Raw genomic sequence first — 25349 nt, 5'->3', positions numbered from 1 at the left:
TTTCATTTGCCTTGTGTGCAGAAGGACAGTGGTTTGAATCCTGTATCCCATATGGCTCCCCGAGCCTGCCAGGGGTGATTTCTGAGCGTAGAGCTGGGAGTGGCCTGAGTGCTGCCAGGTGTGACCCAAAAACCAAAAACCAGTAGTGTATTTAAAAAACATTTGTTAGCTTAAAAAAATTGTTCAATTTTACCTATAGGATCTAAAAGTTTTGTTTTTTAAAGTTTCTTCCTTAACAGGGATAATCTTAGATACAAAGAACCAAACTCTTTGGTTTTATTATACTAGAAAAACAACACACAAGTCTTTAGTCAAACAACTTTGTGATATTTATATTCCATTGCACAGATATGGTTATACAAATGAGTAACACAAGATATTTTTTAAATTCCAAACATTTTCTAAAATATTACAGCAGATGCCTAAAATATTAAAACATCAAGGTAGAAACCATAGTCTGAATAGTTTAATATGATGAAAGTGCTGCACAATTTAATTAGAAGAGAATTAAATGGGTGTTCAAATGAGCTATAATTAAACTAAAGCAGTTCAGCATATGAGAACTACAAATAAGTCACTGTGGTCCATCTGTTCATATGCATATATATGACTATTTTCCTCTTGAAAATGTATAATTAAAACAAAAATTTGGATAGATGACTTAAAGAAATATAAATTCCTCTTAGTACCTAAGAACTAGGTCGAAGTATACTATTATCTATGACTTCATATAATTACTAATTTAAAGATAAAAGACACCACACTTGGAAAGAAGAAAAGACTTTTAAAAGGTAATGGTTTTAATTGAATTAATGAGATGAAAAGATAGTAAAGCCTGGTTTGCTACTTACATGAAAGATCTTAAAAAATAATCACTGCACAAAATACAAAGGGTAGGGTAATGCTGTGGTTGACATTTTTCTCAATAATGCTTGTCTTGACTCTTCAAGAACAAATTGAAGTTTGCACAGCAAATTCGCTTTCAAAATGCCGAATGGCAAAGCAATTGCCAGCTTCACGTTTCTGAATACCTGTTTAGGAAGGAGGAGTTTTAGAATTTTTGGTTCATTGATAATAGGTATTTACATTCCCTCAATCATTACTTAAACCGTTTAATTTTAATAATAGTGAAAATAATTTTTCCTTTTCTTAAACTATCTTAAAAGGATCAAGACATAGTAAGGTTAGGGTATTTGCCTTGCTTGTGGCTGACCTGGGTTTAATCCCTGACAGCTCATGATCCCTTAGGCCCTGCCAAGAGTGACCCCCTCAGGAGAGCTGACCAACTCCTCCCATCACATTCTCCGAAACAACTATCTTAACAGATTTCAATAAAAATAAAAGCCATACATCTACATCTAAGACCTTGAAGGGTTAACTGTGATGATTTGTTGGAACGCAGAACTTTAGAAATATATTTGCAGACTTAAACAAGTACAGACTTTGAAGGGAAATGGTCAGATTTCAATAAAAAGCTAGCATTCTTATTTTTCAGATAAAACAGAAAAGGTTAAAAAAATTTGTGAAGTGATACTAGTGCTTATACTTTGATTTATTTTTTTTTTTTTATTTGTGGCTCAGGGTTTATCTCGTAGAAGTGAACTTAGGGATCTCTCCTGGCAGGGCAAGACCATACAGGGTGTCAGGGATGAACATGTCTCACGTAAGGCATGTAAGGCACTCTACCCCCTGTACTATTTTTTTCTACCTGTGTTAATGCTTTTACTTCTCAGACAAACTCTTTTCTAAAAAGTAAGGTGACTTATTATCTTTAACATGACCCAGAAGAAAAAGAGTGCACTAGGAATCCTGATCTCTGAGCATATATACAACCACACACCTGTTCTCTCGAGACCTTTTAGCTAGGAATCCTTGTATGGCTGAGCCACTTTCATATAACCATAAAAAGTGGCAGGATGGAAAGTACTGAGTGAGTGATTATACGGAAAGCAAAGTAACACCACCTCCAGGCAATGACATTTCACATCTAGCTATTCTATCCCCAAAGAAAATAGAGAATTAAGATGATTCTTCAGAAATCTAAGAATACCATAGAGTAATACAAAGTAATTTTCTTTTCCCAAATCATGGCAAGCATATTGTTAACTATTGCTAGCTTTCATCTAAATCTATTTTAACACAATGAAGAGAGAGAAAAATCCCCCCAACACTTATTATTACCTCTGATGGTTTCTCTGCGTTGCAGCTTGTAAGTTTCCTTGTCATGGCACAATCGATAAATGAAGAAACCCAGATGATCAATATTTTCAATACGATCTGTGATAACCATGTGCTCATGAATCAGATATGACTGAGGCAAATAGGTTCCAGCCTATAGAAGGGAGAATAAGTTACATACATATCTCCAATCATATACTGACTAGACAGTTAGCAAAGAAGATACAATTCTTAAATATTACAGAATGAACAGAGACTGATAAACTATTGCTCACTTTCTTTTTTATAAACAAAGTACAGTCATAGTATTTGATTACACAATGCTAATTTCTCAAAATTGAATAGTTGCAAAACAGATCTTATTTCCTGAAAGCCTATTATTTTCTGACTCCTTTGAAATAGCTGTAATTTAAGAAAGCATATTTTAACTTCAAAATATAGAATATTATAAGATAAAAGGAAAAGAAAAACAAGATTAGGTCTTAAATAATTTTTAGCTGTATTTCCACAAGATGAATTTTTATAAGACTATTTTACCAAAAAATTCTATGATGTATGATGCTATCAATACAACTGTTCATTTTTCTTATACCTTAATGTTAATAAGCAGCTCCAGAAGGTTTTTCGGTGGCATAACAATGGAAGTGTTCAGAGGAATCACATAGCACTTATCCAGGTTGAGATCTAAGTAGGCTGTGAGTTTCTGGGGAAAAAAATTCAGTCATATTAATATTTATAATAATCAGCAACTGAGCTTTAAAATACAATTTGTACCATTAAAGTAAATTACCTTTAAATGACTTGTATTTCAAAAAAACAAGAATTTGGTAGATAAGGATAGGAGTAATATGGAAACAATTGTTGCTACTAGTAATTAAATACTAATCAGGGGTTTGTTTCTTACTAGATATATTGATCAGACAAAGAATGTTTTACAAAGCTAATGTGTGTGATATGTCTGAACATTCAAATTGACAAAATTATATACAGGTGCCAATTCCACGGGTAAGATGTAAACTTGAATCTCAGGATCCTAGTTTGAAAATATAAAATGATCTTGGTAATATAATTATTGAGGGAAAGTAATTATTGAGAGAATTTAAATATCAACTATATATTATTACTGTATTTCCCCAACATCTTCTCTCTTTTTCCTTTTCCCTCTCCTGGGAATGCAGCCAGGACCTCATTCTTCTACAATATAATCTCTACCATGAATGACAGTCTTGGCCTGTGTTAATTTTCTTATTTCTTATGATAATGAAATGGTTAAATGGGGGCAAAGTTCTTATTCAGAATTAACAGCCAAATACCTAGGACTGAACAATTGTGAGAATAAGAAACAAAAGTAGCACTTTACTAGCAAAGGAAGAAACAGTTATAAAGTGGGCTTTGAAACAGAGAGAGCAAGGATAAGTTAAGATGCAAGGCTCACTTTAAATCTGCTTGGGTTAAAGAATCCATCAAATGCTGATGTAGAGCAAATCTTACAGAGCAGAAGAAACCCAAATCACTTTTTAAAAAGTGACCCCAAAGTACTTCTACAAATAATAGATACTAAAATTAACTAGACCGGGGGGGGGGGGGGGATTTGCAGTCTTTTCCCACCTAGGGCACAGCTCACCTTGTTGAAGTCATGAACAATGTTGGCAGGGTCACTATCTGCAAACTCAGGGACCGGCACACTGATGAGCTCAACCGCCTCTTTCTCAAAAATCTTAATGTTTTCCTCAATTGTCTGATAGCGAGCAGCGGGGGCATCTGCGGAAGGTTCACTCTGGATGAGGTCATCTTTGATGTATTTTATTCCACAGTAGTACACGTCATCTGGCTAGAGAGTTGAAACAACTATTTCAGCATTCAGTGGGAGACAGGTTTTTAAATGTAGTCATTACTTAAGCTGCCACCTCTACCTAAGTAGCATTTTGCTTGCAAACTCCTACTTTTAGATGACAAGTCAGACAGTTTAATTGCATGGTTAAACACATTCTTTAGCATAGGATTTTGAAGTATTTAAAATAAAGGCATCAGAGGATGGCTCCCGAAGAAGAAAAGCAGCTGAATTTCACTTTACCTTTTGTAGTGAACAAAAATAGAATTAAAAGCAATTCTGGTGACAAGTAAATGTGAAGAAACACAGATCTAGATACTTATAGGCATTATTTTAATAAAAAAATATATTCAGAAGAGACAAACTTTTGGTACAATTCACTCATTAAATGTTTTTAATCTTAACTAAAAACAACAAAAAATCTGTTTCTTCTGAAATTTACCAAGACATTGTTTTCAAAATACACTAGATGTGGGCCGGAGAGTTAGCACAGCGGTGTTTGCCTTGCAAGCAGCCAATCCAGGACCCAAGGTGGTTGGTTCGAATCCCGGTGTCCCATATGATCCCCTGTGCCTACCAGGAGCTATTTCAGAGCAGATAGCCAGGAGTAACCCCTGAGCACCACCGGGTATGGCCCAACACCCCCCCAAATACACTAGTTGGGGGCCTGGTCAGACACGGGTTAAACTCCTGGCATCCCATGTGGTCCCCCCCCTGAGCCTATCAGGAGTGATTTCTGAGTGCAGAGCCAGGTGTAACCTGAGTGCCGCTGCCTGGTATGACCCCAAAACAAAACAAAAAAAGGCAAATAAAAAAGTTAAAATACATCACTTGGGGCTGGAAAGAGTACAGCAAGCAGGGTATTTGCCTTGACTTCAGCCAAACTTGGGTTTAATTTCTTATACACTATCTGGTTTCCTGAGCAGCAACAGGAGTGACCTCTGAGCACAGCTGGGTATACCCCCCAAAAAAGAAACAATCACTACAATTTAGTGAAAAATAGCAGATTATAGTTAAGCACATTAAAAATTATTTTGAAAGTGTATCCATATACATTTTAAGGTCTGGGAACATGATTTGGTGGTAGAGGGCTTGCCATGTATGTGTGAGGCTCTAGAATGAATTCCTGGCACTGCTTAATAAAAAAAAAAGTACACATATCCTTTTAAAATTGGCTGGAGAGTGGCTTGGAGAGATAGCACAGCGGCGCTTGCCTTGCAAGCAGTCGATCCAGGACCAAAGGTGGTTGGGTTTGAATCCTCGTGTCCCATATGGTCCCCCGTGCCTGCCAGGAGCTATTTCTGAGCAGACAGCTAGGAGTGACCCCTGAGCACTGCCGGGTGTGGCCCAAAAACAAAAACAAAAAGATTGGCTGGAGGAAGAACTCATGGAGAATGTGCCTCACAAGAGTAAAACTATAAGATCAGATCGTGATGCTGTTACAGACTTGTAACATGGCAGCTCTGCCATCACCCATGGGCATCAGAGAGAAAGTACACCAGATAGGGTGCTTGCCTTGCAAGGGGATGACCGGAGTCCAATCCCTGCATTCACGGACCCCAAAAACCGACAGAAATGATTCCTGAGTGCAGAGTCAGAATAACACCTGAGCACAGCTGGTTTGAACTCAAAACAAAACAAAAGGGGGGTAGGGGCTGGCCCCTAGCAAAAACATGTATGTGTATCACAGCATTCCTCATCAAGGACTACTTTCAGTAAGTGTGTGAATACCACGAGAGCAGTCTCATTGATCATATGTGTAAGCACTAGAATCTGATGTGCCACGGCATCATAAACCTTTAGGGGAATTCAACCCCACCAGAGGGGATCCTTAGATTTTCCTGGTGGGGAGAACTGCAATTTCCCCCACGGGGTTCCTCAAAAGGTCTGCTGTGGATGGTTGAGGAATTTCCAGAGATGCTTGGCATTATCTCAGGCAAAATTGTGGCCTCTATCAAATAATTCGGCTCAGAAATTCCAGCACCAAAGATTACTAAGAGAAACCCTTTTTTTTGAAGATGTATCACCCTAAAAGTTCAGACAATGTTTCAAATATGTCCTTGCAGCTGAAGTTTCTGGTAAACAAGGGCGAAATTGACTCTCCTCAGAAAAAAAGAAAAACACATTTTAGGAGATTTGGTTTCTTCCTGTGCTTGACCCCAAAAACAATGGAGCGCAGCTCAGGAAGATCAAGTTTCTAGATATTTCTTACCTCCTCCTAACCTGTTTTGCATTTGAGGTTTGTTAAAAGCTGCCCTGAGTGTTACTGTTTCTTTTGCAACTAACCTGGCCTTGTTATTGTAAATATCCTTCTCTGCACCAGGGACTGGCTTACCCCTATAAAAACCCGTTTGGAAAATAAACTCCTGCCAGAAGACGTGTTGACCCCACATACTCTGTGTGGTTTCATTTATTTCATATTTCATATTTCTCTGTACACCGGTCCGGGCAACCCATTCTCCCTTGAGTGAATTCACCGAAATTCCACTGGTGTTGCAAGACACAAGCCGCTTGCAGCACTGATGTGCTAATACTACAACTGAAAGGACAAGTGCCACCCTTTGTGCAACCCCCAGTCATCACAACAATAGCAACATTTAAGGAAAGGTGAGATAAATAAAATTTTGTGTGTAAAGAAATGAAGGAGGTTGGAATACAATGAATAGGGCACTGCCTTGTGTGTAGTTAATCCAGATGAAATCTCTGGCATGATTTATGGTCCTCTAAGCCCTGCCAGGATTGTTCCCTAGACACGGGGCAAGAATAAAGCCCTGAGTATTGCCTGGTGTGGTCCATAAAGAAAAGAATTGAGTAGGGGCAAAAACAATTTCGGGGGAAAAAATTTAGTGTCCAATTTTTAAAATTCATAAAATTGTCATATAAGTATTCATACACAAGATATGAATATGGAACAAAACAAAGCAACAATATCTTCAGACAATCAAAACTGTTAATTTTCTAAAGATAATACACTTACAAAAATTATATTTAAGAACAATGACTAGGTCTTGTGATAGTACAAGGGTTAGGGTGTTACATATCTAGTCTAAGACCCACCAAGCATTACTGAATGTGGTCTAAAGGTCCCCAGTAAGCCCCAGCATCACAAGGACCAAGTGGCTGTAACAAACCTTGAGTCTTTCTGAACTGCTGGCCCTTGTAGCCAAGAATTGACAAGATTGGCTTTTGGTCCTCCAGGGCTTCATTTGGGAAGTACCCCACCACAAAACAGAAATGACTAGGGTCAGGGAGATAGTTCAGAGGGCTAGTGTGAATGCTTTGTATGTGGAAGGTCTAGGTTTGACCCTGAAAAGAGTATACTCCTGGAACACTTCTGGCAGTGGCCCCCAAACAAACTCAAGTATGATCCAACCCCAACAAAATGATGACAAGTTAACAGTATTTCAACAATGTTCCAACATGCTATCAACTCACAGGTAGAGACTGTTTAACAGGCTGATCACATGCTCTGCAGGCAGGAAGACTGGGTTTGGTTATCAGCGCTGCAATGGCGCCCAAAGCAGCTTTGGATAGGGAACCCCCACCTCACAAAAAAATCAAGCCACTATTTATAACACTACAGAAAGTATATGAAATGTATACAACCTATGGTGGAGCATTTTTATTATTATTATTTTTGTTTGTTTTTTTGGTTTTTTGGGTCACACCCGGCGGTGCTCAGGGGTTACTCCTGGCTGTCTGCTCAGAAATAGCTCCTGGCAGGCTCAGGGGACCATATGGGACACCGGGATTCGAACCAACCACCTTTGGTCCTGGATCGGCTGCTTGCAAGGCAAACACCGCTGTGCTATCTCTCCGGGCCCGCATTTTTATTATTTTAATGACATAATTGTCCATGGTTTCACTGCTTGAAAATGATTAAATCAAACCTTAAAAGATAATTCTACCAAATTATTCCATGAGCAACAGAGCAAAACAAACCAGGTTAGACTCAGAATTGTACTAATAAGAAAAAAATTTTCCTAAATCTGAGATAAAAAACATTCTTGGGACCGGGCGGTAGCGCTAAAGGTAAGGTGCCTGCCTTGCCTGCGCTAGCCTTGGACGGACCGTGGTTCGATCCCCCGGTGTCCCATATGGTCCCCCAAGCCAGGAGCAACTTCTGAGCGTATAGCCAGGAGTAACCCCTGAGCGTTACCGGGTGTGGCCCAAAAACCAAAAAAAAAAAAAAAAAAAAACATTCTTATTATAGTACAACTTACTTGAAGCGCAAAGTACTTGTAAAGGTATGCGCCTCCTAGAATGACGCCTGCAAGCATAAAAGCCAGTCCAAAGCACATGCACCAACACCAGGCTCTTCTCTGACCAACTGGTACCACTTCATCCGGGTCCTAATAAAGAAAAACAGACAGGGTCAAAATCATATCTTGTCAAAATCAGAGAAAGCACAGTATGTAAAGAGACAGTAAGGATCAGCATTTCACAAAGATACTAAGACGAGAGGCCGCATGCTAGTCAAAATCATCCAGATGCTAGGACTCATCAATATCCCTCCTGAACAAAGACATCAATCTTCCAGGAAAATTCAGCCTTCTCTCAACAATGTGCTCCATAAATTCTAGTTCCATGTTCATCTGGTGACTAAAATACCTGCTAACATTAGTAAGTTTAGAAAAGCTTAGCCATGCTATATTATGATGCTGACGAAAATTCGGGTAGTATTTCGCAAAATTGAGAATTGCAGCTAATATTCCTTATAAGATAAGATCACTGATACAACTCGCAAGTTTAAGTAAGAAAAAAGAGAATTAAATAAAATCTTGAAAATCTAAAAAATTGACAAATATAGAAAAGAAAAAGTTCTCTGTATCTTCTGTTATCCTGAAGATTCCAAGTTTAGCAATGATTACTTACTATCTTAAGATGGAAGTTGTAGAAATATGAGGAAAGATTCAATAAGAGAAATACACTAAAATACAATTGTTAGAATTTAACTCAAGGAAATAGTTTTAACTCAAGGAAATAGTAATTTAGCATCTGAGGCTCATGATAGCCCCCAAGGAAATAGTAATTTAGCATCTGAGGTCATGATAGGCCCCATCCTCACTTATTCCCAGAGCTCCTTTAACACAATTCCTCCCACTACTCAATGACTTCAGGATTTTGTTTGCATTCAGATTCATGTGCAAAGAGCTGACTACTGGTATTATAAAACCTAGTCAAGAAAGGCAACAGACAACAAAACAAATGCCTTTATTTGACTCAAAACCACGTTTAAAAAAAAAAAGATATTCTTGGTAGTGGTATACTTGATGCAGTTTCATAAGTACTTAACTCTCCTTACTTGGAAAACTCAATATGAATTGTCTATTCAATAAAAACTGTATAAAAAATTCTGGTATTCGATTGAAGCAAGGCTTCAGTTAAGAAAGAATGAAAGCTGAGGTTATTGCGTTTGGTACTAAATTGGGATAGGTTAGCTTGATACTATTAAGAGACAGTCAAATAATCCCAGATTGTCCCAGCCAATCAAGAATAACATATGGCCTCTATTGAGATTTGATGTTTTAAAATATTGGAATTTAAACTGAGAAGTTTTGGCACCCCTCAAAGGAAACAGTGATTAGGACACAAAGGCCACCGATGGAATGGGATAAACTATTCACCCAATACCCCATCAGATAAGGGGCTAATATCTAAGTTATACAAGGTACTGACAGAACTTAAGAAAAAAATCCTAAACCCATAAAAAAAATGGGGAGAAGAAATGAACAGACTTTTCCTCAGAAGAAATACAGATGACTAAAAGGCACATGAAAAAATGCTCACATGACACTAATCATCAAGGAGATGCAAATTAAAACAATAATGAGGTAACATCTCATGCTACAGAGACTGGCACATATCACAAAGAACAAGAACAATCAGTGCTGATGGGGATGTTGGGGAGAAAGGTACTCTCATTCACTGCTGCTGGGAATGCCGTCTAGTCCAGCCTTTTTGGAAAACAAATCGATATTCTTCAAAACAACTGGACATTGAAACTTCCATATGATCTAGAAATAGCACTTCTAGGAATATACCCTAGGACAGGGGTCTCAATACTCGTGGCCCACAGGCCGTTTGCGGCCCTCCACATACACATTTTGTGGGCCCGCTGGCCGGCCCTTCAAATACCGCAGTATTCTCGATTATTTGCTTACCGAATAATCGCAATAAAAAATAGCATTAGTAAGAAAAAGTCACATTAAACATTCGCATACCCCAAGCAGTTCCGTTTAGGGTATGCAAATGTTTAATGCAATTTTTTGCGATTCTTTTTCTTACTAATGTGATTTTTTATTGCGAATATTTGGCAAGTGAAATCCCTTATACGGCCCCTGCCTCACCCCGAACTTTGCTTCCTGCGGCCCCAGGTAAATTGAGTTTGAGACCCCTGCCCTAGGAGCACAAAAACACCAATACAAAATGGCTTTCTGCATGTTTATGTTCCTTGCATCATTACTGACAATAACCAGAATCTGGAAACAACCCAGGTGCCCGGCAACAGATTGAGTGGCTAAAGAAACTGTGGTACTTATACACAATGGAATACTATGTAGCCATCAGAAGAAAAATGAATTAATGAAGTTTTCCTATACATGGATGGACATGGAAAACTATTATGCTGAGTGAAATAGTCAGAGGGAGAGATAAAACCTAGAATAGTCCTCACTCATCATTTTTCTTAAATTTAAGAAAAATAAAAGAACATAGTAATATCCAGAGACAATAGAGATGAGGGCTGGAAGGGCCCAGTTCATGATTTGAATCTTACCACAAAGAGTAGTAAGTGCAATTAGAAAAATAGGGCCGGAGAGACAGCACAGCGGCGTTTGCCTTGCAAGCAGCCGATCCAGGACCAAAGGTGGTTGGTTCGAATCCAGGTGTCCCATATGGTCCCCCGTGCCTGCCAGGAGCTTATTTCTGAGCAGATAGCCAGGAGTAACCCCTGAGCACCGCCAGGTGTGGCCCAAAAACCAAAAAAAAAAAAAAAAAAACAAAACAAAAAAAATAAAAAAATAAAATAACTACACCTGGGGCCCGGAGAGATAGCACAGCGGCGTTTGCCTTGCAAAGCAGCGATCCAGGACCAAAGGTAGTTGGTTCGAATCCCGGTGTCCCCATATGGTCCCCACGTGCCTGCCAGGAGCTATTTCTGAGCAGACAGCCAGGAGTAACCCCTGAGCACTGCTGGGTTGTGGCCCAAAAACCAAAAAAAAAAAAAAAAAAGAAAAAAAGAAAAATAACTACATTAAACAACTAGCATGACAATGATAGAGAAATAGAACGCCTGTCTTGAAGACAGGCAGGGGGTGGGGGATGGTTGCATTGGTAAAGGTCTTGTTTGTGTGTGTGTGCATTTTATTACTGAAACCCAACTATGAACATGTTTGTAACCACGGTGTTTAAATAAAGGTAATTTTTATATAAAATGTATTTTATATAAGAGACCACTGAGAAAAGAAATATGCAAGAAAAAGAAAAAAACTATGTGCCCTACATTGGTTTGATTGTTTTAAATGTGTCTTCAATCTACGGACCTGGATCAAATGCTATAAGTGAGAAGCTTTGCTATAGTTGGCATGCTTACCAATACATGTATTATGTATAAAGATATATAAAAGTATTATGTATTAACAATAAGTCTAGAGGAATTTATCAAGCCACATAAGATATTCCTAAATTTAGAGAGGTTAGCAGAATAGTCTAAACGCACTAAAAAATGATGTGATTATTAGTGTATTTTTCATCAGTTTGACTGATATAAATATCTAAGGTGATAAATAATTTCTAGCCATAATTAATATTAGAGTGGATACAGAGGGGGGTTGAAAATGACAGATGGAAATAGTCATTTCTAAACATTTGGTATCAGCTGCTGACAGTCAAATGTGCGGACAACACCCACTCAGTTTGGCAGGCTCTCTTCTTTAGTAGAATATAATGAATTGCTCAAGAGTATAGGCAGTTCACTTTGTAAAAGAACACACAGCACCAAGTGTCAAACTGATATCAAGTTTCCAGGCCTCCTGATATGTCATTTCTTACTGTTGAACAAATAATATCAAGAATAAATTATAGGGCTCGGGTAGGTGGCGCTGGTAGGTAAGGTTGTCTGCCTTGCAAGCGCTAGCCAAGGAAGGACCCGCGGTTCGATCCCCGGCGTCCCATATGGTCCCACCCCAAGCCAGGGGCGATTTCCTGAGACAATAGCCAGGAGTAACCCCCTGAGCCGTCAAACGGGTGTGGCCCAAAAACCAAAAAAAAAAAAAAAAAAGAATAAATTATAAATGAATAGCATGTGTCCAGAGCTGTACTAGGCAGCAAGGATATGTCTATGTAAATTTATATTTGTAAATGTATATTCTAGAGAGATCATTTGAATTAAGCTGGAAAATATGCCATACATAAGTCAACATGACTGAAACAGGAAGAGAGCACGAAAAGGGTCTTGAGAGCGAAGTCTCTAAGGGATAGCTACATAAGTGTATGTTCAAAGACAGTCATTACACCAGATGAGAGTTTATAGATGAGGCATTATAAGAGATAAACACAGGGCCCAGAGAGATAGCACAGTGGCGTTTTGCCTTGCAAGCAGTCCGATCCAGGACCAAAGGTGTTGTGGTTCGAATCCGGGTGTCCCATATGGTCCCCTGTGCCTGCCAGGAGCTATTTCTGAGCAGACAGCCAGGAGCAACACCCCTGAGCACCGCTGGGTGTGGCCCAAAAACAAAACAAAACAAAAAGAGCAAACACAGAGAACCATCAAAGATCCTTGGATACATGACCTTGGGACCATAGGTTGTATGGCTCATATGTCCAACAAAATGGAAAGTATTACAAGAACAAAGAGATAGAAATTGAAGATCACAGAGTTGGGTGGTATGCCATATTAAAAGTTGTAATTCTCACCTTCACTCAAAAAAATCTTAATTTCAGGACTATGACAAACCAAATCATACCATTTCAATTCTATAATTAAAAAATGTACTTATAAAGTTACTTAAAGGATTGCTTTACAAAAAAATTACACAGGTAATTTTTCAGTACCTGAACAATTTAAAAACCATAGAATAGTCTTGATTCAAAGGGATTATAAAAATAATATAACCCAAAGTCTATGTACTAGTCACATATTTCATAAAAACATTTAAGGTCTTTAAAGTATCCAATTTCTTTGTATGGTATGTTTCTAGTGACTATTTTCTGCCTAGTGTTAGAACATAGATATTTCTCCACAACAGGCTTTAAAATTCTAATGTGTTTCCAGTCATATTTATTTTGCATTATATATCAGCTCTGCTCCAAGCCAAGTTTGTTTTGCATTCAACAAATATTTAACAAGTGAATAAAATAGGTTTTCTTTAATCACCATAAAATCACAACAGCAGCAAGCATGATAGGGGAGGTCAGTGCAACATAATAAGTCATGACAAGACTGATTATTTTGCAGAGAAAAAACAAATAGCATTCCTAAATACCTAGCTCAATTCAATGTTTATTAAGAACCTTTTATTTGCAATGGAGTATATTAGGTCCTACAGGAAATTTAAATGTAATTAAGACAGGGATCATGATTTAAGCGACTAACAGTAACTACTGTGCATGTAGATAAACAAAGTAAAAGCCTGATCCCTGAAGAAATAATTATACTCAGGACAAAGACTTAAATAAAGTGTTCATTTTTGGTTAAGTCTTAAAACTGAAATAAGCTTTAAAAAAAGTCAAGTCATATTTAAGATTTAGGAAGAAAATACCCAAGGTTATTTCAAAATATGTAGAAAATGCAAAACAAAAACATTAATTAAAACAAAATCCTAACTGCCATTCATAGTAAAAGCTCTCTGATAACAGAGAAGAGATGAAATTTTTTAACATGAATAAAGCTAATGATGTTTTTTTAAATCCATAACAGACCTCATACCAAGTAATAAAACTTTAAGACTTAAACCCACCTCTGTCGGGCTGGAGAGATAACACAACAGTAGTGTGTTTGTCTTGCACACAGCTGATCCAGGACAGAGGGTAGTTTGATTCCTGGCATCCCATCCCATAGAGTTCCTGTGCCTGTCAGGAGCGATTTCGAGCACAGAACTGGGAGTAATCCCTGAGCGCTGCCAGGTTTGACCCAAAAACCAACCAACCAACAAAAAAACAAACAAAAAACAAAACAAAACACACATCTTTTTCAAGTCAGGAATATGAGGGTTTTTTGCTAAAACTTGCCATTTCCATACCAAAGTACATTAGAAATCTAGCCAGTACACAAATGAAAAAAGAAAAATTGAATGTAAGAATTAGGGAAAGGGGGGCCCGAAGAGATAGCCACAGCGGTATTTTTGCCTTGCAAGCAGCCGGTCCAGGACCAAAGGTGGTTGGTTCGAATCCTGGTGTCCCATATGGTCCCCCGTGCCTGCCAGGAGCTATTTCTGAGCAGGAGTAACAAACTCCTGAGCACTGCCGAGTGTGGCCCAAAAACCAAAAAAAAAAAAAAAAAAAAAAAAAAAAGAATTAGGGAAAGGAATGCAAAACCATCACTAAATGTAAAGAGTTGTACAAGTAGAAAACTTGAAAAAGTCCAGTTATTTCAACTTAAGTTCAGTAAGACTACTTAAAATAAAAATCAACTGAAATGATATAACATATATCATTTTATAATACTACAATTGCCCCAAACTATAAATACCCCAAACATTAATTAAAGACAATGAATGAATAAGCTATGACTTCACACAAATCTCAAGAACAAGCAAGTGAAAATATTCTGGCATATAAGAGTTCCTACCTATAGGGGCTAGAGAGAGAACACTGTTTACCTTCCATCTGGCCCATCCAGGTTCAGTGCCTGGCATCCCATACGGTTGGTCCCATGAGCACTGTCAGGAGTGATACCTGAGCGGAGAACCAGGAGTAATCCCTGAGCATTGCTGGGTATGTTCTAAAAACAAAGATGACCCATGATTCCAAAAAAGGCAAAAATGATAAGAAAAAAAATAAAGTCAACTGAATGGATATCACGGCCTGAAATTGGTAAAGAATAAACTGAAGAGGCATAAACTTTAAGACAATAGAAAAGCCTTCAAACTTTCTATTCTAACTGAACACATACAATGGGTAAATTCTATTGTGCATTAACCATATTTTAACGTGGACATGATAAGAGAAACAAAAATCAGCTGAAAAACTAGGTATCTTTATTGCCAAGGAATAGAACAATACCAACTGCTGAGCAAAGTAGAGAAAGATAATGAAATTAGGAACTTTTGTAGAGCTCACAGGAGATAACTGTTCTAGAGAATAATTTGACAATATATAACAAAATTAAAGATATTTTGCAACCCCCCCCAAATTTTTCTATTTCTAGAAAATTTCCATGTTCCTGTAAATACAAAATTCTAACACTTAACCGAGATTTTTTATACACACATGTAAGTAAAGTCTATACTACAGAATTGTCAGGAAAAAAATTGGAAGTGACCTAAATATTCATCAGATGAATAATTATAGTTTTCTAATTAGTAAAAATAAACCAACATATAATGTATATTTTGAAATAAATCTCAGAAGTTTAATGCTGAACTACCTCCTTCCCCAAAGAAGATATTAAAAAGCATAAAAGGGGGATTGGAGCAATAGTACAGTGGGTAGGATACTTGTCTTCCACACAGCTGACATGGGTGTGATCCCTGGCATTCCATATGGTCCCCAAGCCTGCCAGAAGTGACCCATGAGCACATTGTTAGGTGTAGTCCCTGAGAACCACTGGTTGTGGCCTCAAAAAAACTGATAAAAGAGAGTATGGGAGATGACACAAAGGATTGAAGTGCATGCTTTATGTATAGGAGCATCCAATTCAAAACCTGGCACCACCTGTTCCCCCTGAGCAACCTTGGAGTGAACAGGTCACTTGAGCTAGAAGCAATCTGTGGCACTACAAGAGTGTGACACAAAATCGAAACAATCAAAACCACAAAACAGGGGCCGGAGCAATAGCACAGCAGTAGGGTTTTTGCCTTGCATGCAACTGACCCGGGATGGACCTAGGTTTAATTCCAGGGTTCCCTTATGGTCCCCCACCCCCAAAGCCTGCCAGGGTCGATATCTGAGCACAGAGCCAGGAGTAACCTGAGTACCACCAGGTGTGGCCCAAAAAGAAAAAAAAAAAACCCACAAAATAGCAGTATAGGTTTTATCAATTTATTTAAAAACAGATTTGAACTATTACATAATTAAAGAACAAAGTCAATAAGAAGCTCATTCCTGATATTCATCCACTAGGATATAAAACTTTATCCTGACCTAATTTAAAATAAGTCACCGAGAACATTTTCTCCACTATACTAAAAAAAAACAAAACTGGTACAACCTTAAATTATGCTGATGATAAAATAACTCCATAGGTACTATACAATTATCATCTCATTAATGTTCTAAAACCTTAAGTTTTTATCCCAGTTCATAAATGAAGACATCAAAGTTTCACAATGGCTTATTACCTAATAAACAGTATAAAGTCAGTTTTCAAAAGCATCCTCACTCAAACATAGTACTAATTCCTGGTCCAAATAATCTTTCAAGATAAGTAGAATTATTTAACCCAATCATACAGCAAAATCAAGGATAAATTCTATACTTCAACTTATTAAGAATTAGGTCACCTCAATCAGTTCCCTAAGAGGTTTTAGTAAATGTTCTTCCAATTATAAACTTAATTCAAACCAAATGGAAGAGTATTCAGTATTAGTCTGTTTCCATATAACAAATCACTCCTCATTCTCAAGCCTACATCTGTCTGTACAGGATAAATAAAGTGAAGTTTTCTAATGCTCCCAAATAGACTTTACAGTTTTGCAACAGCAATGTTCATTAGGCACTGTCCTCAAAAAGAAAAATCACTTTTACAAGTTAAAAGCTGCATTGCACACAATGGGGGAGAGGAAGGTGAAAACAAAAACAACTAAGGTATAAAAATGATGCAAAAATACAGGAAAAAAACGATTGTGATTTACTTACATAAGGGCAATATGGGTATATAGAGATTCACAATAACAAAGAGGCCAGTTGAACCTAAGTCTGGCCTATGCACCATTTTCTAAAATACAGAATTAGCTGCCATTTAAAATATTAACTGTAAATTTTTGGGTTTAGTTTGGTTTGATTTCGTTTTGGGGTCACAACAGGCTGTGCTCAAGCTTCTTCATTTGGGCTTGAGGAACCATATGCAGTGATGGGGTCCTGAATGCAGGTTGGTTGTATGCAAGGCAAATGCCCTTACTGCTGAACTATTTCTTCAATCCCAAAATTCTGAATATTTTAGAAAGAATTCTTCACCAAAATGCCAGTCTTCTCAACTCATCCCTCATTTTCTTTTCTGCTGAGATTAAACCATACTGTTATTTTTCTAAAGTGTTGCTTGGTTTGAAACTTCATCTTCACTTTCATCTATGCCCTTTTACATCTGTGAACCTATATTTGGGGGAAGAGGGTGTGTGGGCCACTTCCACTCATGCTGAGCTAGGCTTTGTGCTCAGAGATCACTTCTGACCATGGTTGGGAAACCAGATGCAGCGCTGGGATTAAAACTGGGGTCAATTGTGTGCCAGTTCAAGGGCCTTAATCATCTTTATACTATCTCTGCAGCCCCTGGGATAAGTTTCAAAAAGAAACTGATCTAAAATTACAATATGTATAAAAAAAAAACTTTTCATTAGCATCTTATTCCTTAACAAGACCTTCAATATATAAGCACCAATACAGAAACAAAAAGCAAGCTTTATTGTCCCAAAACAAAGTGCAACTATTTATTGTAATAAACATAAAATCTACACCACACTATTAGGCAAAATTAGCTTATGTCTAAAAAAAATTTTTTTTGTTTTTTGGGTCATGCTCGGCAGCACTCAGGGGTTACTACTGGCTCAATGCTCAGAAATCGCTCCTGGCAGGCTCAGGGGACCATATGGGATGCCAGGATTCTAACCATGCAAGGCAAACGCCTTCCCTCCAAGCTCTCTCTCCAGCCCCTAAAAATTTTTTTAAGAAAGGTCAAACTTTACAATAAAGCCGTTAAGTGCTTTTAGTGTTGAATTTAATCTTTTTCATCAGTGAATTGAGGAATTATCTGGTTCAAATTGGTTTTAATATATGAATACTTCTTAGTACCACCAGGAATACCCCCAAACAAAATGATATACAGACATAGATAATATTACTTTCAATATATTCCCTTTTTTCTATGTACCTTTTAAAGATAACCATCATTTCTATATGGTATAATTTGTACTGAGTAGTACTGGCGTAACATTTTATGAAGTGAAATTCCAGCAGATTTTCAAGTTCAGATCGGTAAGACTTAAAGGCATTGGGAGAGTCAAAAGAAAACCTAGACTGGCATTAAAAGGCAAGCACCTCTTAACAGCAGCACTATATTCAAATATTGCTGGTTAATAATAGCCTAAGGATTATTAATTGATTTATTCCCTGCTGGCTAGATCAGGAGTTAATGACTTTAATCAGAATATCAGCTATCTTCCAAAAATTGTTAAGTATTATATAAAACTATATTTTATTATTCATTATAATTGTCAATATTAAGGTGATTGAACTAAAAATCTGTGCTAGATCCATTTTTTCGTGCAAATCTTAAATTTTGGGGTTGGGAGCACACCTGGTGATGCTCAGAGGTTATTCCTGACTCTGAGCTCAGAAATTGCTCCTGGCTTGGGGAACCATATGGGATGCTGGGGGGATCAAACCGAGGTCTGTCCTAGGTCAGCCGCAAACACCCTACCGCTCTGCCACAGCTCTGGCTCCAGCAAATCTTAAATTTTAATATCATTAAAGATAATTACATTCACATTTAAATGGCAATCATTTAAAATGAAGTGCTTTTGATATGAAACTTCAAACTGCATAAAAACTTTTTGAAAACCATAACTAAAAAAACTAAAACAAACTAAACACTCTTCCTAATGTGCTTTTTCTAATGTGACACAAAAAAAAAAACAAAAAAGATTAAGAACTATTATTGTCTATATCAAGAGAATAAATTATGTGTATAGTGTGGAAAAAAAGCAAATATTCAACTTCCATGTTACTTTTTCTTAAAATATTTTTGGCTAGTTGGAAAGTTTTAGCATTCATAAAAATGAACGTTATAGGGCCCAGAGAGATAGCACAGCGGTGTTTGCCTTGCAAGCAGCCGATCCAGGACCAAAGGTGGTTGGTTCGAATCCCGGTGTCCCATATGGTCCTCCGTGCCTGCCAGGAGCTATTTCTGAGCAGACAGCCAGGAGTAACCCCTGAGCACCCGCCGGGTGTGGCCCAAAAACCAAAAAAAAAAAAAAAAAAGATATTTTTATGGGGCCGGAGAGATAGCATGGAGGTAAGGCGTTTGCCTTTCATGCAGGAGGTCATTGGTTCGAATCCCGGCGCCCCATATGGTCCCCCCGTGCCTGCCAGGAGCAATTCTGAGCCTGGAGCCAGGAATAAACCCCTGAGCACTGCCAGGTGTGACCCAAAAACCAAAAAAAAAAAAAGAACGTTATGGGGCTGGAGCTAGCACAGGGCATATGCATGCAGCTGACCTAGGTTTGATCCCTGGCATCCCATATGGTCCCCGGAGCCTGCCAGGAGAGATCCCTGTGTGCAGAGTTAAGACCTTCCTACTACTGGATGTGGCCCCAAAACAAACAAAAACCCACCAATAAATACACGTGGCACATAAATCAAAGCAAAACAGCAAACTAGGTAGATGCAAAAATTCTTGGTCTCATCAAATTTGATGAATTTTTGTTGCAACCATATAATTGTAATAGCAGTAGAAATGGCAATTTTTTTTTTTTTTGGTTTTTGGGCCACACCCGGCGGTGCTCAGGGGTCACTCCTGGCTGTCTGTTCAGAAATAGCTCCCGACAGGCAAGGGGGACCGTATGGGACACCGGGACTCGAACCAACCACCTTTGGTCCTGGATCAGCTGCCTGCCAGGCAAACGCCGCGGGCCCAGAAATGGCAAATTTCTATTAATTCTTACTCTGTTCTATGAACTGTGGTTAACTTTTTTTTTTTTTTTTTTTTTTACAGATTATCATAACCCCATTTTTTGGGAAAAAATGAGTTGAAGCAAGTTGCTGAAAGTATTCCAGTAATTACTAGAGATAGAGTTTAAATTCTAAAGTATATCTAGACAGTCTCAAGTTCTTAATCACTGTTGAGAATATAGAATTGCTTTCGGAACTATACATCTCCAGTAAGCAAAGATACTGGGACAAAAGACAGGGTGATCATTTAATTCCCCCCAATTATTAAAAATATACAAATTATTTAGCTTATATTCAAAAAGAGGCAAGGGGCCATAAAGAAACATGAGTCTTAATCTCCAGGCTTGTTCTTCATTGTAAAGAAAATTATGAAAGTGGCCCGAGTCAAGTTTTCAGTGTTTTTTGTGTGAAATTCTTATATGATTTAGTGAATACTTACTACTAGCTTCAGGTCTGAATCTTTTTATTTTTAAATGACAATCAAGAATAATTAACCTGTATAATACTCATATAGCTCAGATTTATTTTTTCATCTTTCTGGGCCTAAAAGGTGGGTGTTCATTTTCTCATCTGTGGTTAAAATGCCTTGCACTGCTAAAGCTAAAACTTACGAGTTTCGAAGCATTTTTCCTCCAACCACTAAAATGTATGCAAGGGGAAAAAAGATTAAAGGAGAAAGCTGTTTAATGAATACATTTTAAGAAATGCAAACCTAAGTAGGCTGGCTTAGGCTGGCTTTGAAATTCCTAGGCAGTAAGATGAACCTAGGGAGATAGTAGAGCCTTAGCAGCTGACTCTGGTTCCATCCTTGGCACTTCTTAAGATCATCAGAGCACCATCAAGAGTAGACCTGAGCACTAACAGGTGTGGCACCAAATCACAATTCCATGGCCAAAAAAAGATAGCTCTATAAACCATTATTACCTTAATAAAAATGTGTCGAAGAGGGGCCAGCGAGATAGTACAGTAGGTAAGGGTACTTGGCTCTGCAAGTGACTGATCCAGGTTTGTCTCTGGCATCTCATATAGTTCTTTGAGCCCTGCCAGGAGTGATTTCTGAGTGCCAGGCTCAGAAGTAAAACCCTGAGCACCTCCAGGTATTGCCCCCCCAAACTACTGGCCCAAATGTATGGGAGTAGGGGGAATCTCTTTGGAAGTTGAAGTGAGCCAAGAAAATTCAATTCTTAAATTAGGCGATTTCAGTATAATTATATTTAACATAGAAAAAAAATGTCCTCCAGATTTAAACTCATGTTTCTCTAAAAAAAAAAAAAAAAAAAACTTTTACCAAAACAAACAAAAAAAATCACCCAGTAATTAAAACTCAAAATATTCAGACATATAAAAAAAAAAATCAAAACTTATTTTTCAGGGGCCGGAGAGATAGCACAGAGATAGGGCATTTGCAGCAGACCTAGGATGGACCTGGGTTCGATTTCCAATTTCCGTCATCCCACATGGCCCCACTGAGCCTGCCAGGACGATTTCTGAGAGCAGAGCCTGGAGTAAACCCTGAGTGCCGCCAGGTGTGGGCCCAAAACCAAAACAACAACCAACAACAAAATAACCCACTTTTATTTTTCAAAGTACATAACTGTGCTCCAAAGGCTTTGCAAATTAATTCAAAATTCAGAGCATTTGATATCTAAATAGTTTCAATTTTCCAAGTAAATTTAAGAAAATTAACTTGAAAATGCAGAAAAATTGTTCAAACTTGCAACAATAGTTTCTATGCCATACTGTACAGCAATTCTAAGTCAGAAATTCACTGATTGGATAATTATTGTCTTGCTAAGTCTGTACCAGGTAGCTCTACAGGAGGCATCCATATTATTATAGAATTTTTTTTAGGGGATGGAGAGAGCTTAAGGAGCTGATAGAGCACTGCGATAGGGCATTTCTTTCTTTCTTTTTTTTTTTTTTTTGTGGTTTCTGGGTCACACCCAGCAGTGCTCAGGGGAAACTCCTGGCTCCATGCTCAGAAATTGCTCCTGGCAGGCACGGGGGACCATATGGGAAGCCGGATTCGAACTGATGACCTTCTGCATGAAAGGCAAGCGCCTTACCTTCATGCTATCTCTCCGGCTCCAATAGGGCATTTTCATTGCACGCAGCAGACCCAGGACAGGTGATGGTTCAAATTCCAGCATCCCATATAGAGTCGCCTGAGCCTGCCAGGAGTGATTTCTGAGCACAGAGCCAATAGTAACCCCAAGCATCGCCAGGTGTGACCCCAAAACCAAAAAAAAAAAACCTTATTAAGATGAGAATACTTTTGTTCATTCAATGGTTGTAATACACTTTAAAATCATTAAGAATATGAATCATGGGCCTGGAGAGATAGCACAGCGGCATTTGCCTTGCAAGCAGTCGATCCAGGACCAAAGGTGGTTGGTTCGAATCCCGGTGTCCCATATGGTCCTCCGTGCCTGCCAGGAGCTATTTCTGAGCAGACAGCCAGGAGTAACCCTGAGCACCACCGGGTGTGGCCCAAAAACCAAAAAAAAAAAAAAAAAAAGAATATGAATCATAAGGACCAGAGTGGTAGATAGCACAGCAGGTAGGGCATTTGCCTTGCATGCAGCCAATCCAGGGTTGGAGCCCTGGCAGCCCATGTGGCTGGCCCCCAGAGCCTGCCAGGAGTGATATTTGAGGACAGAACCAGAAGTAATCTGAATGCTGTCTTGTGTGGCCTAAACAAAAAATAATATGGATCAATAAATATTAAGACAATATCTCAATTTAATGATCTTTGACCATCCTATCTGTAATACAATTTTCAATGATCAATATTTAAGCTATAAACTTCACAGGATTTTCATTGCTAACCTTTGTGAAAACAAACAAGAAATAAATTACATATAACAAACTTCTTGGAAACAAAGTTTCAATGTTACTATCTGCCACACCACTTTAAACAAAAATCACTTGTTCAGAAATTCAGATGTATCAAGTCTTTAACAGGAAGCAGCTATGGCCTTAAGAAGTTCTTTGATGGGGCCGGAGAGATAGCACAGTGGTGTTTGCCTTGCAAGCAGCTGATCCAGGACCAAAGGTGGTTGGTTCGAATCCCAGTGTCCCATATGGTCCCCCGTGCCTGCCAGGAGCTATTTCTGAGCAGACAGCCAGGAGTAACCCCTGAGCACCACCGGGTATGGCCCAAAAACCAAAAAAAAAGTTCTTTGATGGCAATGTTCTTAATTCTTTCATTTTAATTTTTAACAGTGTCAAGTTCACCAAAAAGTTTAACTAAATAAATTGACAATATCATATTTGAAAAACATCTTTTTTTTTCTTAATCTTTCTCTGACAGTATGTGATACTGGTAGCACTCCAAAAAGCTTTCATTAGAACTTCATATTAAACAGATTTTCCTTTGGAACAAGAAAATGGCTTTTTGAAAAATATTTAAGTTTTGATAGAATAAGAAAAAAATCAGAGAGATAGCACAGCGGTGTTTGCCTTGTAAGCAGCCGATCCAGGACCTAAGGTGGTTGGTTCGATTCTCGGCATCCCATATGGTCCCCTGTGCCTGCCAGGAGCTATTTCTGAGCAGACAGCCAGGAGTAACCCCTGAGCACCGCTGGGTGTGGCCTAAAAACCAAAAAAAAAAAAAAAAAAAAAAAAAAAGAAGAAAAAAAAAATAAAAAAATAAAACCCAAAATTACTGCTCATTACGTTTTTGATAAGTATTTAAAGCAAGTGAAGTTTAAGCAACTTATAATAAAACTCATGAATTAAATTCTAGAACAATTTAAAGAGGCTTGGGTCATATTTAATGAGATTTCTAATTAAAACAGTATTTCTACTTACTCAAACCTCTTAGATAGTAGGGTTGAACTCCAACTCCACTCCAGAGATCTAGGATTTGGAAAGGGTTAATAACATACAGGCTTCTGTCTAGCTACACAAACTGAGTTTAAGGTGACAACAGGAAGGTAACTTGTCTTCAGCTGCACAATATGCAACCATGTCCACCATCAATCAGCTGCAGACACCACACTCCACTAGGGCCCTGGAGACAGACGGCCCTGCCAAGTCACTGGGGTGCACAAAGCTATTGATTTATGTCCCAGCAGTAAACCTTCACTTCAGATATCAATGCCGCCACAGAGAACCAAATATGGAATGATTGAAAATTGTACTATCGGCTAATGTTTACAAACATTAAGCTACAAAATTAGATAAAATTAGACATACTTTGTTTAAAAGAACCAAGTCTCCCATCCTTTTTCGGAATATCATATTTTCAATAAATATCTTTATGTATTTTTGCTTTCTACTAGTCCTGATTCCCCTCTACCCACCCTGCTCCAAATAAGCTTATCAATACCAGAAACCTAATTAACAAACCCTGTAGTATGTTTATGCTAGTAAGTCAAGACAATGTGAAGAATAAGTTTAAGCAGTCACTTCCAGATGTTACTGAATGATTACTGGATCAGCAGTCAGTCACTCACTTTCTCTCACTCTTCCATATTGCCCCAGTCTCTTCCTACACAAGCACTATACTTTATTCCCCTTCAAGGAAGGTCCAGTGGTACTACAGTATAGAGAGGTAGCAACACTATCAGCAAAACAGCTGGTAGGATACATATAAAGCAAACAGAAGCCTCTTGGGGGAAGGGTTATTTCCTAATTAGGCATTCTAACAAAGACCGACAACTATTGCTCTACAGCAGGGGTCTCAAACTCGTGGCCTGCGGCCCTCCGTACAACATTTTGTGGCCCTATCGCAGTATTCGCGATTATTCGCTTACCAAATAATCGCAATAAAAATCGCATTAGTAAGAAAAAATCGCATTAAATATTCGCATATCCCAAGCAGTTCCATTTGGGGTGTGCAAATGTTTAATGCGAGTTTTTGCGATTTTTTTCTTACTAATGCGTTTATTGCGAATGTTCAGTAAGCGAAATCCCTTATACGGCCCTGCCTCACCCCGACTTTGCTTCCTGCAGCCCCCAGGTAAATTGAATTTGAGACCCCTGCTCTACAGTGTGGTTGATTCCAAATGAAAATATCCCTCTTTCTCTGTCCCACTGCCATTAATAAGAGGGAGTAACATACATGATAAACACCGGGAACAACAAAGGAAACTTTCTTTTCAGTGTGAGGAGGCAGTTATTTTTTACAATTAAAATAATTTGAGGGCAGGAGTGGTAGCACAGTGGTAGGGCATTTTGCCTTGCACGTGGCTGACCCAGGACAGATGCAGGTTCGATCCCCAGCATCCCCATCCCATAAGGTCCTCAAAGCCAGGGGCGATTTCTGAGAACAGAACAAGGAGTAACCCTT

The 25349-nt window shown here is 38.4% G+C and overlaps 1 protein-coding gene across 1 annotated transcript in view; it reads right to left on the bottom strand.

The window, feature by feature from the left end:
* Positions 1 to 306: 306 nt before the first annotated feature.
* ITM2B (integral membrane protein 2B) overlaps positions 307 to 25349 on the bottom strand; it is a 28449-nt gene continuing 3406 nt past the window's right edge. The window contains exons 2-6 of the mRNA XM_049778838.1: positions 8233 to 8361; positions 3803 to 4009; positions 2771 to 2881; positions 2182 to 2332; positions 307 to 1031 (exon numbers count right to left, since the gene is read on the bottom strand). Coding sequence (XP_049634795.1) covers positions 946 to 1031; positions 2182 to 2332; positions 2771 to 2881; positions 3803 to 4009; positions 8233 to 8361 — 684 coding nt within the window. The 3' untranslated portion in view covers positions 307 to 945. The remainder of the gene's footprint in view (positions 1032 to 2181; positions 2333 to 2770; positions 2882 to 3802; positions 4010 to 8232; positions 8362 to 25349) is intronic.

The sequence above is a fragment of the Suncus etruscus genome, chromosome 8, assembly GCF_024139225.1.
Source record: "Suncus etruscus isolate mSunEtr1 chromosome 8, mSunEtr1.pri.cur, whole genome shotgun sequence".
NCBI lineage: Eukaryota > Metazoa > Chordata > Mammalia > Eulipotyphla > Soricidae > Suncus > Suncus etruscus.
Note: the sequence above shows the minus strand (reverse complement) of the source record. Positions and strands in the feature narration are given on the sequence as shown.